The sequence below is a fragment of the Ooceraea biroi genome, chromosome 11 (assembly GCF_003672135.1).
Source record: "Ooceraea biroi isolate clonal line C1 chromosome 11, Obir_v5.4, whole genome shotgun sequence".
Taxonomy (NCBI): Eukaryota; Metazoa; Arthropoda; class Insecta; order Hymenoptera; family Formicidae; genus Ooceraea; species Ooceraea biroi.
The window spans coordinates 12,868,116-12,885,457 of record NC_039516.1 but is presented as its reverse complement, the minus strand read 5'-3'; the positions used below and the strand labels follow the sequence as shown (position 1 = coordinate 12,885,457).

The 17,342-nt window shown below is 45.2% G+C and overlaps 4 protein-coding genes across 6 annotated transcripts; 2 read left to right on the top strand and 2 right to left on the bottom strand.

Annotated features, from left to right (window-relative positions):
* Positions 1-94: 94 nt before the first annotated feature.
* On the bottom strand, positions 95-1,583 carry LOC105275314 (ER membrane protein complex subunit 4). 2 transcript variants are annotated; one of them, XM_011332076.2, is made up of 4 exons: positions 1,516-1,583; positions 947-1,218; positions 643-868; positions 95-307 (listed from the first exon to the last, which is right to left on the bottom strand). In XM_011332076.2, the coding sequence occupies exons 1-3, from the start codon at positions 1,581-1,583 to the stop codon at positions 672-674; spliced, it is 537 nt and encodes a 178-aa protein (XP_011330378.1). In that variant the 3' UTR covers positions 95-307; positions 643-671. The 2 variants fall into 2 exon arrangements, with proteins under 2 accessions (XP_011330378.1, XP_011330377.1); XM_011332075.3 differs by lacking the exon at positions 95-307 and having other exon boundaries at positions 533-868.
* Positions 1,584-1,609: 26 nt separating this feature from the next.
* LOC105275313 (rapamycin-insensitive companion of mTOR) lies at positions 1,610-8,753 on the bottom strand. 2 transcript variants are annotated; one of them, XM_011332074.3, is made up of 10 exons: positions 8,121-8,753; positions 7,986-8,033; positions 7,332-7,488; positions 3,962-7,219; positions 3,718-3,847; positions 3,256-3,620; positions 2,999-3,101; positions 2,815-2,922; positions 2,068-2,431; positions 1,610-1,793 (listed from the first exon to the last, which is right to left on the bottom strand). In XM_011332074.3, exons 1-10 carry the CDS (start codon positions 8,179-8,181, stop codon positions 1,771-1,773), a joined length of 4,617 nt encoding a protein of 1,538 aa, XP_011330376.1. In that variant the 5' UTR covers positions 8,182-8,753; the 3' UTR covers positions 1,610-1,770. The 2 variants fall into 2 exon arrangements, with proteins under 2 accessions (XP_011330376.1, XP_011330375.1); XM_011332073.3 differs by lacking the exon at positions 1,610-1,793 and having other exon boundaries at positions 1,939-2,431; positions 8,121-8,752.
* A 674-nt stretch (positions 8,754-9,427) lies between these two features.
* On the top strand, positions 9,428-11,383 carry LOC105275312 (proteasome subunit beta type-6). The gene is made up of 5 exons (XM_011332071.3): positions 9,428-9,630; positions 10,418-10,485; positions 10,566-10,697; positions 10,774-11,048; positions 11,133-11,383. The coding sequence occupies exons 1-5, from the start codon at positions 9,538-9,540 to the stop codon at positions 11,258-11,260; spliced, it is 696 nt and encodes a 231-aa protein (XP_011330373.1). The 5' UTR covers positions 9,428-9,537; the 3' UTR covers positions 11,261-11,383.
* Positions 11,384-11,523: 140 nt separating this feature from the next.
* Positions 11,524-17,149, top strand: LOC105275311 (sodium-coupled monocarboxylate transporter 1). The gene is made up of 15 exons (XM_011332070.3): positions 11,524-12,230; positions 12,546-12,978; positions 13,533-13,747; positions 13,834-13,885; positions 14,006-14,073; positions 14,433-14,587; positions 14,716-14,856; positions 15,210-15,318; positions 15,393-15,502; positions 15,614-15,800; positions 15,870-15,956; positions 16,057-16,145; positions 16,223-16,333; positions 16,454-16,658; positions 16,770-17,149. The coding sequence occupies exons 2-15, from the start codon at positions 12,714-12,716 to the stop codon at positions 16,848-16,850; spliced, it is 1,875 nt and encodes a 624-aa protein (XP_011330372.1). The 5' UTR covers positions 11,524-12,230; positions 12,546-12,713; the 3' UTR covers positions 16,851-17,149.
* Positions 17,150-17,342: the final 193 nt, after the last annotated feature.

Here is a 17,342-nt window from a genome sequence, read left to right as displayed (position 1 = left end):
TTTGCAGGTTACTTTTGGTATTGGTGTGTACGTCGGAATATTCATGGCCCAGAACTACGAGGTACGCGCTACGAAATTGATAAGATAGATTGATTAAAAAAAAAGACTGATAATTCAGTAGCTGTCTGTCATAGCCGAATGCTCCTTTTCCTCAACTTGCTCAAAAGAAATTCAAAGTCACACATATATATACATATACGACATAAATTAAATTAGAGAATACTTTGCGGTTCATAGAAGCTGATTTCCTTTGCAGATACCACGAGTGGACGAGCCAGCAAAACTATACGACCGAGTGATGCAATTTCTGGAAGAAAACAAGAAGAAACCATAACGCGATCATGCGCTTCCCCCGATCGCCTTTAATCGCTTCTGATACCAGAAGAGAAATGATATATGCCACTAATGGTGCGATGCAGTTGCAAGAGATTTAGTGTGTCCCGACGGAACGTCCTGTGTACATATATATGTATATACATATACATACATATACATATAGGTATTCATACTCAATGTACAAAGAGAAAGCCGCTTATTTTTCCAGACTTTTATTTTAATAAACAATATTTAAATGTGACACGCAACACATAACTTAGCTAGATTATCCACGATATCGCCCATCGTCAAGCGCCGAGTACTTACGATGCCAACTGACTGCCGATCTCCTCGCATCAAATGTACATGAAACCACCGCCCGAGTACTCCACCCTCGCCTGGGGCTCGACGAACGCCAGCCAGTCGGACGCGTGGGTCGGCAGCAGACCCATCGACTGGCACTTGTACAGAGCTAACGCGATATTCACTAACTGTCCTAAGAAGTACACGAACTTTTGTCCAAACGCGTGCGTTCCCTCGATCACTTTGAACGCTGAACAGAAGAGAAGAGGTGCGTCAGGTTATATCAGGTGGTCAGGGTGTGTCACGTGTCTCTCGCTTGAATACTCACTCTGCTGAAGCGTGAACAACGCCTTGACCGGCCTGATGATGAGCATACCGACCATCATAATGGGAAAGATCGAGATGGAATTGCCAGCCATGTACATAATGAACAGATTCATGGGCACTTGTTTGAGAGGTCCTAACGCCAGGTCCCAGGACTTTTTTATTATCAGATGATTGGAGTCGGACTCCCTCATGTACTCCACGTTGTGAAAGAGGGAGCCGGTGGGCGTGTATCCTGGTGGAGACGGTATCTCCACGTTTTTGTCTTGTTTCGTTCTGCAAGAGAGACAAATCAATCAGAGTTCGCTCAGAACAATGATCCGTCAAGCAAGTTTCTGGCCTTCTCGCTGCGCTCTGCTGCATTTGAAGTGACGCGACGCGCGTACTATTATATACATGGAAATGAGAAATGTAGATCGCGGAATAGTGCAGAGAGTGCAGCTGAAACGGGCAGACGTTAGATCTAAATGTTTAATGCACGGATACGAATAGTTGGTCAACGTCAGTGAACGAGATACGTGTCCCGCCGACACGTGTCCCGCTCGCAAGAACCGTCGCCGATAGGTTACGTACTTGTGGGCGAAATCTAACGCCCATTTCGATCGTTTGGAACTCTGCTTGGCGCTCGCCGTCATCGTCATCGCGATAATTCGCGCCGCTGGACTCGTATCGTTACAGCCGCCTCAATAAATAACCACGGACACGACGCGCAATGACGCGAATGATCGGTGACATCCGTGGCGGGGACTCTCGGGGATCCGCCGCGCCGCCTGGCGCCAGAAATCTCATCGTGACTCCGTGGACAGCGTCGATAATGCAGCGCTCTCGTCAGGAATCGGGAACGAGACGAACTGAAAGGGACCTCGCGTAAAACGTACGTTCGATTACGTTGTTGAGGCTTCCTGCTTTTTTAAATCATATACTGTCTTATTTAAACACTCCTGAATCAACGCGAAAGAACGAAGGAAACGAGAGACACACACAAGGACACATCTGTTTTCGGCAGTGTACGTTGGTAATTTTATTTTTATATATATATTGGATATATCTCTTGTTACAAAATATGTACACATTAGCGATCGAAAGTTCAAAACTACGAATCAAGGCTGATGGCAGTGTTTGTACCTGATACTTTTAACGACCTATCGGAACTCTTTGACAAACGTATCCGCTCTTCCGGCTTCAAGATCTCGGCTATGATCTTCTCGTCGCTGCGCCGCTCCTGCGCCGACCGCAGGGCCTCCTGAGGCTTCTTTTTACACTGGTGCGCCGTGTTGCACGAGTTGCCGCTAGCGGTGCTCTCTTCAGCGACCGATGCCAACTGCGCCGTTTGTATCTCAGTCAGAGTAAGTCTTCCGTTAATCTTGCCCTCCGCGGGGCTGGCGGGCTGCTGTCGAGAACTCGCCTCGGAGCTAGGAACAGGTGATTGCAAGGGGATCTCCTCCGTGCCGATCGGTATTTTCAGTATATGGACCGGTTCTGTGTAAAGCTGCAAAATGTGGCATTGAATTGTCTCACGGTAAAAAATACTTGCTTAATAAAAAAATATTATGTACCAACTATGAGTTAGAAAAATATGCACGATCAGTCGTGACTGCACGACGAGCGTAAAACGCGAACGGGAAATTGATAATACAGGCGCCTAGATAGTTGTTGATCTTGACATAGCATCAAAAGCAAAGTCACTCTGTTTAAATATAGATATGAATCTCGTCGCGCGAATGACTGCGCGTCTAAGTTTTTATTTTCAGAAGTTTCTTCCGTCCGCTCCGCGCGCATATATCACGTCAACGTCTATGAAATAACGCTGACGCGGACACCGACATCACGGGAGGTCGCGGTAATTACTCGCGGTCTACCGGGTGAACTTACTGCTTCGAACGGGGAATCTAGAAACAACTCTTGTAGAAAGCGCCGTGCCGGCATTCTGTACGTGCAGCTGCTCAGGCGAGCAGCCACATCTGAAAATAGACAGGTATCCTGCGAACGGAAAGCGACAGAAATATTAGAATAAATATCGCATTGACAAGATATGTAAAAAAAAAAGACGAAATACCTGAAACCTCTCAGGATACCGCTGCCGTAGTCTGAGTAACGCCTGACGACTGTGACGATACCACACCGGATTTGCAAGCCGTTGGGTGTACCTAAGTATGTCTCTACAGAAAGACAATGAGATTTGTTATTGTTGCCTCTCTTCAAATTAAATTTAAAAAATTATATTAAATTAAAAAACTCGACGATTTCGCACACGCCTTTATATAAATGCTAAAATATTCTTTCAGTAATTATTCGAGTAATTATATTCATTACCTTCGCAGTTTCATGTCCTGCTCGGTGCCGGAATCTTTACTCTTGCCGTGATAACAAACTAGACAAGCGCGGCAGTGCTCGGTATCCGCATCGTACTCCGAGCTGGACTCCTCGTCAATCTCCGTCGTTTCTAACTCAGCCCTGATGATATCTTCGAGAATACTTGGCTGTGCTGGCTGAGGTGGCTCAGGAAAGATCGCGAGTAACCGCCTCGGCAGGCAAATACCTATATAGAATAAATTCTCATTGTCTTTCTCCGGTGGGGGTGGCGTCGGAGTGAGGATCACGTTCTCCGCAAACCAGCTGCGGGACGAATCGTACTCCGACAAGCTTTGCAAGGAGAGACGGCCATCTAAACTGTACATCTGCAAAAAGAGGGCAAAGGCCGTAGTTCGATGTCGTGCTGATTCATTAGAAATTTTTTTAAATCCACTAAATTAATTTCAAGAATCGTTTACGTACTTCTAAACTACTTTGCGAGTAACTCGGCCTGCGATGACGTTGCAAACTACGTAGTCGCGCGTATCCTTCAGCGTCTTGTTGGCTTAGTCTTTGTATACTCGAAACGGGACTTGGAGTTTCACCTCTTTCTCTGAAAAACAAGAGGATAATAATCATTAATAATTATTAATATATTCTTAAAAAAAGATACTCTGAGATTCAAATTTTTTCCTCGCAAGTTTTTGTCTTTAATTGCTCTACTCACGGAAGAACGTATCGCCGCGCTTCGAGATCCGTAGCTGCACTCTCGGATCGATTTCTGGTTCGGCGCGCGATCGGCTCGGGTAGTTCCGGCTTGCCGTCGCTCAGACTACGATGATGCCGTTGCACGGGGACTGGACTCGGTACGGGATATCTGGCCGAGGGTGGTACTACGGGCCAGTTATCGCCACGACGATGTCTCACGCATGGCCAATTGAAGTTTATCAACGCGTCAGCGCCGGCACGGGTGGTGGCGATCAGATTGAGAGCATACATCGCGGTGGCGCGGACCGAGTAATATGGACATGTCTCCGCCATGGACGTGATCATCTCGATGATGCCCAAGTGGTTGAGGTGCTCCACACCCGCGACGGACGTGCCGGCGTGGCCGAGCGCCCACAGGGCCGACTTGACTTTGAGAATGCCGCCGTTCGGGCCCATCGAGTAATCGTCGCGTGACAAATCAGCGGTTTCCATCCTCCAGCTGCGCTCCGGCGTGGTGTGTCTGGAATCGTCCACGCTGGTCTTGCGACGGATTTCCATCAGCGACTCGGCCCGCAGCTGGCACGGCGCGTCACCGCGGATCTCGCCCTCGATGATCTCGGCATCGAGAATTGTCTCGAGGCGACTGTATTGCTCTACGGCTTCGCCCTCGGTGCCCGACTCTTCCGACGCCACGTATGCATCCTCGGCGGTGGTAGAGGACGCCGTGACAGCCGCCGCGGTCAGACGGCTCGCCCTGGTACACCGCGAGTTGGATTCCGAGTCGCGGCCGCCAAATTCCAGCTTGAACCGTTGAAGCACTCGGGCGAAACGTTGTATTACATTGCGGCGCAGCAATAACTGTATTCCCAGATCGTGCTGCGCTAGTTGGCCGATCAGATGAGGCGGCACGAAGATGTCACGTGGCACCATAGGTATGTTGGTGGTCCTCCTCTGGTAGCTCCCGGTCTCATCGCGCTGACGACGCGTCAGCGCGTCGTGTATCTCCTCTTCGATGAGACCGACATACCTCTCGGCAAAGCCGCCGGGTCCGATCCACTTCTCCAGTTCCTCCGATGGTGCTGCGAGACTGGCAAAGCCCTGCTGCAGGGAGTAAAGTCGAATCTTCAACAAGTATCCCTTGTCGCCCAGATGCTCCAACCATTTGTCCCAGTCGCGCGATTGTTGTCCGCCTTGTTGCAGGAACACTTTCAGGTATTCGGTCTCCTCGCAGGCCTCGTGCAACGCCTCGAGTGCCGCCAACGCCACAGCAGTGGAGGAATCGGACAGTCTATCCGCGAGTAACGCCATCGCCCAATGCACCGCGTCCGTCATTCGCGCACGGAGTATCAATCTGAGAAATTGCGTGGCGTATAGGCGCGTGCTCCACAACGACGCCTCGGAAATGATCTTGTTCAGCATCTTCCTGTTGGGACCCTCTCGCGTATAATCCAAGCTAGAGACGATCAGCTTAACGTAGCAGTCGTGGTTGGTGGCTAACGCGAGATCCTGCAGTTTTTCCAGTAAATTGAAGCTCTTGAGGATCACCGTACCCTTAGCCGAGTGACTGAGCTGGCCCAAAAACAGAAAGTACTTTTGGCAGCACGTAGTGGACATGTGACGCGGCGAGAACAAACAATCGTGCGCGGTCTCGGCGGTGAAGATGTTGCCAATCTGCTCGGCAATGTCGCCGATCAGCTCGTTCAGCAGTCGCGCACCCTCTGGTTCGTGTAACTCCAACAAGCAATTGAGTAGATCGCACCCGGCGAGAGTCGCCTCGCGCGCCAACGTCGCGTTCGTGCCCAGCTCGACTCTGCTGTAACCGTTCCACGACGGTTTGAAGTAGCGCACCAGGCGTTTCATGAACAAACGGTGATCGGAGTCGTGCAGGATCCGCGTCGTGTCCTCGCGCGATCGCAAGATCGCGCGTACCACCGGCCAGTTCCAGGCGAGCGCGTCCTTCGAGCTCAGCACTTGCGCGTCTTTCAGCAACGGCGAGATCGGCGACTCCCTGCCGATCCGTAGCCAGTGTCTGCCGGATGGTCGTTGGCGACGCGGGACGGTCGGACGTAACCAGGTACCTGCCTGAAGAATTCGATCGAGGAAGAGACTCGCCGGGGTCGGCCGCCGTCGCATCATAGTGTGCATTCGCTCGAGTATGGTGACGGCTGCCAGTGCCTGGTGCTTGCCGGTACTCGCATGCTCCAGTAGGTTCGGCAAGGGCGGCGTGAGGTCGCAGAGCTCGGACGGTAAGAGCGAGTGCGCGAGGTGCAGCAACGCGCCCAGCAATACTGCCGCGCGTACGGAGATAAACGTGTCGCTGGAGACAATAGTCTCTGCGAGGGCGCGATGCAGGCCGCACTCCAAGAGAACGTAGACCAGCAGCGCCGAGTGTATTTCCGTGATGTTCGGGCAATGCGACGACAAGGATGGCAGTATAAATTTCCCCTCGGCGGCAACGAAGCCCTCGGACAGCTTCCACGAGTCCCTCGACCTGCTAGGATCCACCGCGGCCAGGGCGACGTCTGGCTCATCGGTCCACGTGGGCAACGGCAGGTCCAGCAGCTCGTACAGCAATTCCAGCACGGCTCCGCGCACTTCCAGCTGCTCCACGTACAAGATATCCGCGATAGCCTTGAGACCCGAGTTATTGTCCGGCCGGCAGAAGTGTAGGATACCCGGATACGAGCGCAGGATACTCAGTAGGGCCAGCTTGCTCGCGGCGAACCTCCGCTCGCGCTCCTCCTTGGTCCTCTCCATGCTCAAGGAGTGAAGTTCGCAGTAGGGTGCGGCAAAGCACAGTAGGGAGACACTGTTACGAGTATCCGGGTTGTTCAGCAGTCGCAGGAGTACTCCCACAATGGATTCGACCGTGGTGGCACTCTGTCCAGTCATCGCGGCCCTGGACAGCGCGCCGACGCCACCGCAGCTTATCAGCAGGTTCGAGTTCAGAACACCTAATTCGCACAAGGTTGCTAAAAATGTTCTAAATGCACGATCCCTCTCCTCGATCCCGCCATTCGTCAGGCTGACCAGCGATCTCGCTAGAGCGGGACTGAAATGCTTGGGAGCTAATACTAGGATCCTCCTAACGAGTCGAAGAGCCTGCATCCTCTCCATCTCGTTTCGCAGATTAACGTCCATGCTACGCGCCAGGAAATACGGGTACTGGAGCTTGTTGATCGCGATGACGTCCTGCTCCTTCTTGAGCATGTAGCGCACCGCTCGCAACGCAGCGGCGCGCACCTGGGTCGCCTCGTGGACCAACACCACGCGCAAGCTATAAAAGTAGCGCACAAGTTTGTAATTAACGACGAGACATCTCTCATGCGACATTCATCCCTATTGCTAGATCGATAGACGCTAGATGTAATAACTGAGGAGATCCTTACCAGCAGAACAAATCTTCTGCAGAGTATCCATAATCCTGGGAATCGTTTTCGCTAATCAACTTAACAATAGCATTAAGATACGCTAGCTTCTTTACGCTTGGAACATTGTGACGCTGGCAAAGGTTAGTTAAGATCTCCTTGACATTCTCCTTTAATCCTACAAAGCAAATAAATTTCTCCTTTGACTGCTCAGGAATAATTTATAGTAAAGGAAGAAGAATGATGGAAACATCTCTCATGCAGTCTCAAACAGAAAGTAGTAAAATGAGAGAGAGAGAGAAAGAGAGAGAGACTGAAATCAAGGACATTACGACATTCTCTATGATATAAAAAAAAAAGAGGAAAAAAATCTGCACATGTCTGCTCCTATCTTTCAGGTCGTCCTGCGTAAAAAGATATCTTTCGAGCGTTCGAATGGCAAGAGATTCGTATCGTTCGACTGAAAGGTATCCCAGATTTTTCATCGTTCAAGCATGCGGTAAACCGGTCGCCGGTGCGGCGAGAGACCGAACGCGAGCGTTGCGCAACGCCGTGCTCGCCAAGCGAAAGGTAAATAAACACACGAAAGTGCGAAGCGGGCTAAACGTCGTCAACTACGCCGAGGAGGTGGGAGGGAACCGATCCGCGGCCGCTGCGGTAGGTTAGGTTACTAACCTCTTGACAGATCGAGCTGCACGCAATTGTCCTCGGTGTCTTGGCGGCCTGCAATCAGAAAGAGAGGCGAGGAGAGCAGGCGTAAAGTGCGAGGCGACGCACGAGCGCATTTTCAAATTGTAATTTTGCACGCACTTCGGTGAGATCGGCCGGTGCGTAGGCTCCTACCCCAGAACATCCAGCTCGAGATTGCCATTGTCCGGCGGCGCGTCGTGCCACGCCGTGGCCAGCTGGTCGATCCGGTCGGTTCGGCGATCTCTCGATCCGCTTCTCCCTTAATCTCTTCCTCCCGTGAGAGTCAGGCTTGCTCAGCCGTCACAGTCACGCTGCTTCTGCCTGACGACGCTGCTCCCGGTGCGTGCGTGGTCGTCGCGCGTCGGCCACGCGTCGCGATATGTCATTCTCGGCCGCGAGCGGAAGCATCGGACGAACGAGCGAACGTACGGGCGAGCGAGCACGAAGCACGAGTGCGTGCATGCATACCGTGCGTACGTGCAAACGTGCGTGCGTGCGCACACGAGTGCCGAGAGCAGTGCCTATCGACGAACGTCGCGCGCCGGATTTCGGAGCGGAATGCTCGTCACATCAGGCCGACGGAGATTGCCGACGGTGATCCGATGACGGTAATATCCGCTGCCGTTCCGAGTGGCGGTAACGGCGACTCGATAACAACGACGATCACGGGACGACAATTGAAGCCGGAATTCCGCGGCACGCGCTTTCGCCGCTCCGCTTTCGCGCTCCGCATGCCCGGCTGGCGAACGCAGGCGAGCGGACGCGCCACGCGTTGCGCCGTTCGCCGTCCTCGCGTCCGCAAAGGAAAGGGAGAAGCAACAGCGAGCTTCGTGATTCGTGAAAGCGTAGTTTGAAGCTCCGCGAGTGCGAATCGCATGCGCGCACGGCTTTTTGCCGGCGGACATGATTGGTCGTCGCGAGATGATGGCGGCTAGTTTTAATCTGACAAGGGAACTAACACAACTGTCCCTCACCGATTTTGATGGGCTTTGGATATGTGTAGAGCATCGAAAAATATTAGACCCCTATTTTTTTAGCTGCGTATCTCAACGTTTAGGGGTTGAAACAGCCCCTCGAAGATAGGGGTAAATTAAAAAATTTGACATTTTCGAAAAATGTGAATACACCGTTGTAAAGAGTATAAAATACTATAAAACTTTTGTATAAAACATTTTTTCATATATCTTATATTTTCAAAGATATTCGCTAAAAATGAAAAAATTCATTATCTTCGAGGGGCTGTTTCAACCCCTAAACGTTGAGATACGCAGCTAAAAAAAATAGGGGTCTAATATTTTTCGATGCTCTACACATATCCAAAGCCCATCAAAATCGGTGAGGGACAGTTGTGTTAGTTCCCTTCTGAGTGACAGTTGAAGCAAGTAGAGGAATGATGAGCCGTTAAGTTGGCTATTGCCACGACATGGCGACTTCTGACTAGCTTCAAGCGTGTAATTTTGGTGACAGCAAGAGCTGCAAGAGTCGAGTTGTGAATTGAGGGTTTGACAGTTAAATTTGTGAGAAATTGAAAAAGAAAATGGCTTTCGTGGATAATATCGTTCAGCCTCACGCAGCTAATATGTCGGAACACATGATGCCGGACTGGCTCACTTCGGAACAGAGCACTGGAGTGAGTATTTTGGCTGATGATAATGCGCTTTTAGGTTATAATGACACTGCAAAGTAGAGATGTTTAATGAACAAACTACTTCTTTGCGGAAAACTACGTGACTTTACTGGATAAATGTGTTATTAATTAATTAAAAAGAAGATATCTGTTTCATTGCTTTGAACTTGAACTCATCTTCTTTTTTTGCTAAATATAATTTAGAATAAAGTGTACATTTTCTGAATATATTATGCTTGCAATTTATTCTAAATTCCGTAAAATATTTTAGTGTAACAATTTAAGTTTATCTGCAAACATTATGTAATAAAATTGTCAATAATTATTTTATTGCTAACAAACCTTAAATATTACAGATTTAATTTTTGTATAGTGAAGTTACTATTGTTTTATTTATTCATATTTCATTTATATTTAAATACATTAAAATTCAAATGAATGCTTGTATACTCTGATTATACTTCGTACTTTTATATATTGCACAATAATCTATTTAAAGATATTAATGATGTATTTGAAAAATAAAAGTGAAAGGAACATGCAATAGCTCCGAAGAAGGCTGCAAGATTAACTTTTGTGCGCTTAAAAGGCGCAGATAAGATTCACTGCTATATTCACCTGCTCTTCTATCTCAGTTACAAAATTATATTCAAAGAGCTACAGAAAGAATCGTAGATTTATTACTTTGTGGATTTGTTGCCTTATCTTGATTTACGACCTTGTAATTGAGCTTTCTTGTGCGAAGCTGATGAAGCATTGTTTGAATTTACATCTTGCGATGTATTTGCAGACGTCAATTATGGCATGCGAATTCGATGGCGGTGTAGTAATAGGCGCTGACTCTCGAGGAACAACCGGGTAAATAATTATTCAGCGAAGAGCGAGATGTTTGCCTGCAAGTTTCATCTATTTTAAAATGTCCATGTAAATTCTTTCAGGGCGTACGTTTCCAACCGTTTCGCCGACAAGCTGACAAAAGTGTCGGATAACATTTATTGTTGCCGTTCCGGCTCGGCGGCGGATACCCAAGCGATCGCTGACGTAGTAGCTTATCACTTGGGATTGCACTCGTAAGACATAAAAAAATACTCATAAATTCGTCACACTTCTGTATCAGCGATAAGAGTCGGCATTATTTTTTTTCAGGATGGAGCTCGGAATGCAGCCCTTGGTGGAAACCGCCGCAAATATATTCCGCGAGATATGCTACAATTATCGGGACTCGCTGATGGCCGGGATACTGGTGGCGGGTTGGGACAAGCAGAAGGGCGGCCAAGTCTACAGCATCCCCATAGGCGGCATGTGTGTCAGACAACCGATTTCGATCGGCGGTTCCGGCTCGACGTACGTGTACGGTTACGTGGACGCGCAGTACAAGACCACCATGTCGAAGGACGAGTGCCTGAAGTTGGTGGAGAACAGTACGTGTCTGAGGACACATTGTTGCAGAAGATCATCCGCTCCTTTGCACAGTGATAATTCAACTAAAACTTTGTCTCTTTCAGCACTCGCATTGGCCATGGCTCGTGACGGCAGCAGCGGTGGTGTCATACGGACTGGCGTGATTACGGACAAGGGAATCGAGAGGAAGGTCATACTGGGCAACGAACTGCCCCGCTTCTACGAGGGATGAATGTTACCGTCGCAACTAAGGCTGCTCGTCGCGATACGTTTAATATAAGATACATATTTCTAGAAACCTGCGCGGGACACACGTCGCATTTGCTAATTAAAATTAAAGGAAGTACCACGATCCAATGTTTCTCCATTTTCTGAACTTATATCCTGAAATTCGTGCGATAAGTATCCCATCCTGAAAATGTAACGAACGATAAGATGCCAATTGGCGTTCAATTGATTTGTTAGTTCACACTGCGAAGAATTCAATCAGAAATCTTGACTGTTAGAAAACGATGACTAATCTGGCTCTTTTCAGGCGCACGGGCGAGCTCTCGCTCGGTACAAAATTTCACGAGTGCAGGAAGACTCGTGCTGGAATCGCGGCCCTCAATTTGACCAAACACGTATCCGTACCGCCACTACTAAATTTAGGTCGTATTATCCACTTGCGATTCTCTTGCCGCTATACTTGTCAGTTGGTCGGTCGGTCGGTCGTTGCGCACTCCGTACTTTACATCCATTGTCGGCTTAATTAGAAGATTGTCACAATGACACTATCGTGATGTATGTAATCGCAGCACGACGCTCCGGTCCTCGCTACCACCGGGCCTCGCCGTGATCCGTCAAGGTAGTCACATTCCGGCTTCCGCGATAGACTCGTCACCTCCTGCGCGTGATTCAAGCTAATCACGTACGTTAACCGATGGTGCCCGACCAACCGATCGGCCCGGAAAACGAAAACTTTTTTGCCATTCAACGTTCGAATCTTCAGCGGTAATCATCGCGCGTACTTAAACCGATGAACCACCATCAATTGATTTCGCATCGTACATTCCGCAATTCTGTATCACGAGACGCGGCATCGATGTCAGCCCTTTCGATGATTCGCCGTTACGATCTACGCGCTGAGATGATCTCGAATAATTGAACGCAAGAAATTTAAGGGTGATTCCGTTCAGGTAGAACAAAGTTTCAACATCTATGTAAGTAAAATATATTCTTTAAGAGATTTTTTATAAGAGATATATTTTTTTCTGTAAATATATTCATGCAACATCTTAATTGGGTTAGTAGTTTTATAGTTTGTACTAGTTTCGTTTTTTATCGTGCGTGTGAACGTAATAACGATAACGATAACGTTCTTGAGCAATCTGCTACTATAAAAATGCTCTTTCTAAGCTCATGCATTAATTCGTATTTCATTTGTACATCATATATTATTATTATTAATATTTGGAAAACCGCATGATAAAAATGAAGAATGATGTTCTAATCACTCCGTACATTCTTCATGGTAGACAATAGCGTGACCAATTCGCTACCACTTTTGCAACGTTAAGGAGAACACCATTAAGGTTGAATTAAGGCGATACCTGATTGAAATACGTTTCGTTCCTCGAGACCTCGAGAGCGAGAAAGATACGCCTTTGCGGCGTGCCCTACTCGAAATTCCGTTGTGCAACAGCATGACCTCGGAGGGCACCTCGGACGACCTGGGCCTGGCCAACTGGCAGCCAGAAATGCCCACCGTCCAGGAGATCAGCAAGTCGATGCAGAATTTCAGCATGCCGGACTACATCGTGTTCGCCGCGATGCTGATCGCGTGCGGCGGCGTCGGCGTTTACTTCGGTTTCGTGAAGAAGTCCTCGGGCGAGGACGAGTACCTGGTCGGCGGCAGAAACATGAAGACGTTTCCGGTCAGCCTCAGTCTGATAGCCAGCTTTATATCGGGTAAAAAAAGTTAATACACACTAATGTAATTAATACGTCTCCTTCAGTTATTTATCAACGTTTGGGGAATAATTTAAATTCAGGTCATGCGAATTTTATTTTATATATATGTACAATATCTGTTTGTTACTATATATATCTTATGGAAAATTTCCATATTTCTGTCATCATCTTTCTATCAGAACGTCACGTGCTTCTGATATTTCTAGATGGCAAACTATTAGATTAGATAAGCGGGTAATTAAGCCATAAATATTCTGGCATTTGCACACGCTTCAAATGTATAATAGGGAAACTGATTGCATGAATACTCTGCAACATGCGATGCGAGCGATGTAAACATGTGCGTTTTCTTCGCAGTATACATGTAGTATTTGAATAATCGCGAAAAATAACAAATTAACGAATTCCGATTATTTTTACCTGAGAATTTCTCATAAAAATTCATTCGCACAAATTCTCGTAATTCTCAGACAAATAATGGACTTGATTTAAATAGAGATACATTAAAAACCTTTTGTTAAATTTTATATTCGAATATTTTGCAACATTAGGAATTTCATTGCTGGGTACGCCAACGGAGATTTACGTGCACGGCACAAGTTACCTTTTCATTTGTTGTGCGGTCGTCGCCGTGACCATCGTCCTGTCCACCGTGTACCTACCGGTTTTCCACGATCTCAAGCTTACTAGCACTTACGAGTACCTCGAGAAGCGTTTCGATAAAAAGCTGAGATTGTTGGGCTCCATCCTCTTTTCTATCGGTATCGTAAGTAAAGCACATTAATAACATTCGCATAAATTCTTCTGTAGTTACATTTTAATCGATACGACATAAATACAATATTTCTTCAGATGACTTGGCTTCCAATTGTCATCTACGTGCCCGCCTTGGCCTTCAATCAAGGTATAGCTCTTGGTAGAAAAAAAGTTAAATAAAAGTTTGTCGGAACATACAGCGTGAAAGCAAGAATTGTTGCTCAGCGTTGTGCACAACGTAACAATAACTGGATGATTTTATTTTTAGTCACCGGTGTGAACGTGCACATAGTGACACCCTTCGTGTGCATCGTTTGCATATTCTACACTTGTGTGGTAAGATAATTAGTCTAAAAAAAGAAGAATGCATAAAATATAACGCAGATAATGCAACGAAAAAAAAACCGTCAGATCGAGGCAAAGCAAATATTTTCTCACTTTTATCTACTTTTGGTTTTATATACGTCATGGCATTTAGATTCTTTAATCCATAAGTTGACTTTCTTCTTTTCTTTGAGAAGGTATTTGGGGGATTGCGATTGAGATGATTTAAATCAGATAAAACAATCAATGGGATAAATCGAAATAATAAATCTATTTAATGTTGCACTCACGAAATAACTTAATAAAGCTAATTTTTTTTACTTTTATAAAATTCTGTTGAAAAGAAAAAATTTTATTATTGCATTCTGCAGGGCGGTCTCAAAGCGGTGGTGTGGACGGATTTCATTCAGACTTTCATCATGTTCGGCTCCATGTTGTTAATTATAATTAAGGGTACGGCCGACGTCGGTGGATTATCCTTGGTGATTCGGAGAAATCTGGAATCCGGAAGGCTGGAATTTCCTACGTGCGTGCATTAAATATTAAATATATTGAATTCGTCGATTTTAAGATCAAAGAAGTATAACAAAAGAAGAAACGGATTATAGAATTTTTAAGATAGATTTAAAACTTGTTGTTTATCTTGTTTAATAGGACAGACTGGAGTCCTTTAACGAGGCATACAATTTGGGCACTCACGATAGGCGGTTTCATACATTGGTTGCAAATTTCCGCCATTAATCAAAATATGATTCAACGGTATTTGTCGCTCCCTAGTTTACAATCAGCTAGAAGGTATTACATTTTCATAATATACATTTTTTTATAAAAAAACAACGCATCTATTTTTAATAATAATTATTAACAACCAACTTAGTAAAAATAATTATTAAGTATTTTATTTATTAATTTAAAATAATTATTAATAGTGACAAATTCTTTCGCAATTTCCAACGTCTTTAGAAAAAAAATTTATTTTACATACATATAGCGTGTAACTGTTTTTTATAATGAATAATATTAAATTAAAATAAATAAAAATAAATGACTTGCCAATTGTGTCAATCTATTTCTAAACTTAGTCGCGTTGTATCAAATAATCGACTTTATTCAATCGTTACTCAATCATAATCATGTTATCACTTTAGGGCGCTCTGGTGTTTTAATGTCGGAGTTGTGATTTTGGTCAGTATGTGCGGATATGCCGGTCTACTAATCTACGCCTGGTATCACGAATGCGATCCACTCACGACCAAGGTAAGATTTATTTATATTCTCCGGCGTTTAATGATAGAATTGAGATCGACTAATGGCATATGCGTGCTGTATAGCTTGCTCGTGCTAAGGATCAATTGCTGCCGCTGTTGGTCATGAATGTTCTCGGCGAATTTCCGGGACTGCCTGGTCTCTTTGTGGCTGGCGTGTTTAGCGCAGCACTTAGGTACGTTTGTCGTACGAGTAAAAGAGATTTCAAAAAATTTATCTGGAAGAAGATTTCTTGATTTTTAAGATTATTTTTATTAATTATTTTAAAAATCGGCTCATCTTCCAGTTCGTTGTCGACCGGTTTGAACTCCATGGCGGCCGTGGTGCTAGAGGACTTCGTCAAATCTTTTATCAAGACTCCGTTCACACCGAAAGCCGCTGACATTTTCATGAAACTTACGGTCGTTATTTTAGGAGCGATCTGCGTTGCTTTGGTTTTCGTCGTCGAGCAAGCAGGCACTCACATGTTGCAGGTAAATACGCAGTACGCGTGTACGAAAATAAATATATTTATAAATAAAATAAATAAATAAATATTTCAGCTGTCCATAAGTTTGGGCTCCATCACTAGCGGGCCGACTTTCGGTATCTTCAGCATGGGAATACTGTTACCATGGATTAACGCCAAGGCATGTGCAATTAATTTAATTTCAATTAATTCTGAGCTGAAAATAATATTTATATAATACGCGAAGAGAATAAATTTCGTTCCGTTTGAAATGTGAACAGGGTGCTCTGGTCGGAGGGGTAGCAGGCTTGAGCTTCATGGGTTGGCTCGGTCTTTCCGCCGAAGCGGCCATCTCCAGCGGAAAAATTACGTTAGTGTTGAAATTATTCTATCTATTGTTACTTCCGTTTCGCTTTTTGTGATAAAATTATGTTGATGTCTTTGCAGATTCGATACGAAACCAGTCACCACGGAAGGCTGCACGTACTCGTTCCCGCAAGTAGAAAACTTGCTGTTGTCTGTACCACCGGATTCTATTATGGATGATGCCAGTGGAGAGTAAGCTAAAAATTTTAATTTCAATTGAACGCGTAAATAAGTAATATAAAAATCATTTTAGATTATTACAAAGAAATCGATTTATTTTAAACACTTGATATGTTAATTTTAATTTCACAGCGAACCATGGGCATTATATCGGCTCAGTTATCTCTGGTACACTACGACTGGCGCCTTAGTGACTATTTGCGTTGGTCTTATCGTGACTTTAGTTACTTCTCAAGATATTGAAAAATTAGATCCGATGCTAGTAGCACCTTTCGTGAGGAAATACTTGAAATCCTCGAACAAGGATGTTAAGCCCGAAGAACTTCATCAAATTAAGGTTTTATTATTTCTAATTCAATCGAATTATTATTATTTTTCATCAAATCTCTTTTATCTCAATAACGCACAGTCATGTTTCATTTTCTATAATTTTATTGTCTATATTTAGGTGACAAAATTGGACGAGAAGGTGGCGTCTCCAGCTGTTAAGGAAAATGATAAATTATTATTAGAAACAACATCGACATGATGATAAAAGTAAGCGCTCAATTTTAGCATTAATTTTACTCGCTCAAATTTATTTTTCGAAAAAGCAGGGTAGTTTTATGACTCTTCTGATTCGTATATCAAAGTAAGACTCTTTGAATTATATCAAGGACTGTTTTGTATATATATGTTTATATATACTATAAGATCTCTTATAGTATGTTATATATATTGTAAGATTTATTATAGAATATTGTGCGCGCAGAATGTTTTTACTTAAGCACCCTATAATAAAGTATACGATTATCTAAACATATAAATAAATATCGCCCTAAAGTGTTGAATTATTGTATAATATTACTGCTAATTCTGCAATATTTAAAAATAAGGAATCTTTGTATAGAAAATGTTGTAAGATATAATTCTGAATTTGAAGGAAACGCGGATAGCGATAAAAAATAATACAAAATTAGCCGCGCGCCAATCAGCGTCGAGAACAAGGATTACCGCTGCGTGTAACGCTCTTCATTGTTAT

Excerpts from the sequence above, each read along its gene's own strand:
- LOC105275311 (XM_011332070.3), top strand. The coding sequence starts at position 12,714 with ATGACCTCGGAGGGCACCTCGGACGACCTGGGCCTGGCCAACTGGCAG. Across the intron at positions 14,074-14,432 it reads GCATATTCTACACTTGTGTG|GGCGGTCTCAAAGCGGTGGT; the intron begins GTAAGATAATTA and ends TGCATTCTGCAG. Across the intron at positions 15,957-16,056 it reads TACCATGGATTAACGCCAAG|GGTGCTCTGGTCGGAGGGGT; the intron begins GCATGTGCAATT and ends AAATGTGAACAG.
- LOC105275313 (XM_011332073.3), bottom strand. The coding sequence starts at position 8,181 with ATGGCAATCTCGAGCTGGATGTTCTGGGGTAGGAGCCTACGCACCGGC. Across the intron at positions 3,848-3,961 it reads GCGCGGCGATACGTTCTTCC|AGAAAGAGGTGAAACTCCAA; the intron begins GTGAGTAGAGCA and ends CTTGTTTTTCAG. Across the intron at positions 2,432-2,814 it reads TAGATTCCCCGTTCGAAGCA|CTTTACACAGAACCGGTCCA; the intron begins GTAAGTTCACCC and ends CACATTTTGCAG.
- LOC105275312 (XM_011332071.3), top strand. The coding sequence starts at position 9,538 with ATGGCTTTCGTGGATAATATCGTTCAGCCTCACGCAGCTAATATGTCG. Across the intron at positions 10,486-10,565 it reads GACTCTCGAGGAACAACCGG|GGCGTACGTTTCCAACCGTT; the intron begins GTAAATAATTAT and ends AAATTCTTTCAG. Across the intron at positions 11,049-11,132 it reads CCTGAAGTTGGTGGAGAACA|CACTCGCATTGGCCATGGCT; the intron begins GTACGTGTCTGA and ends TGTCTCTTTCAG.
- LOC105275314 (XM_011332076.2), bottom strand. The coding sequence starts at position 1,583 with ATGACGATGACGGCGAGCGCCAAGCAGAGTTCCAAACGATCGAAATGG. Across the intron at positions 1,219-1,515 it reads GCGTTAGATTTCGCCCACAA|AACGAAACAAGACAAAAACG; the intron begins GTACGTAACCTA and ends TCTCTCTTGCAG. Across the intron at positions 869-946 it reads GTTGTTCACGCTTCAGCAGA|CGTTCAAAGTGATCGAGGGA; the intron begins GTGAGTATTCAA and ends TCTTCTGTTCAG.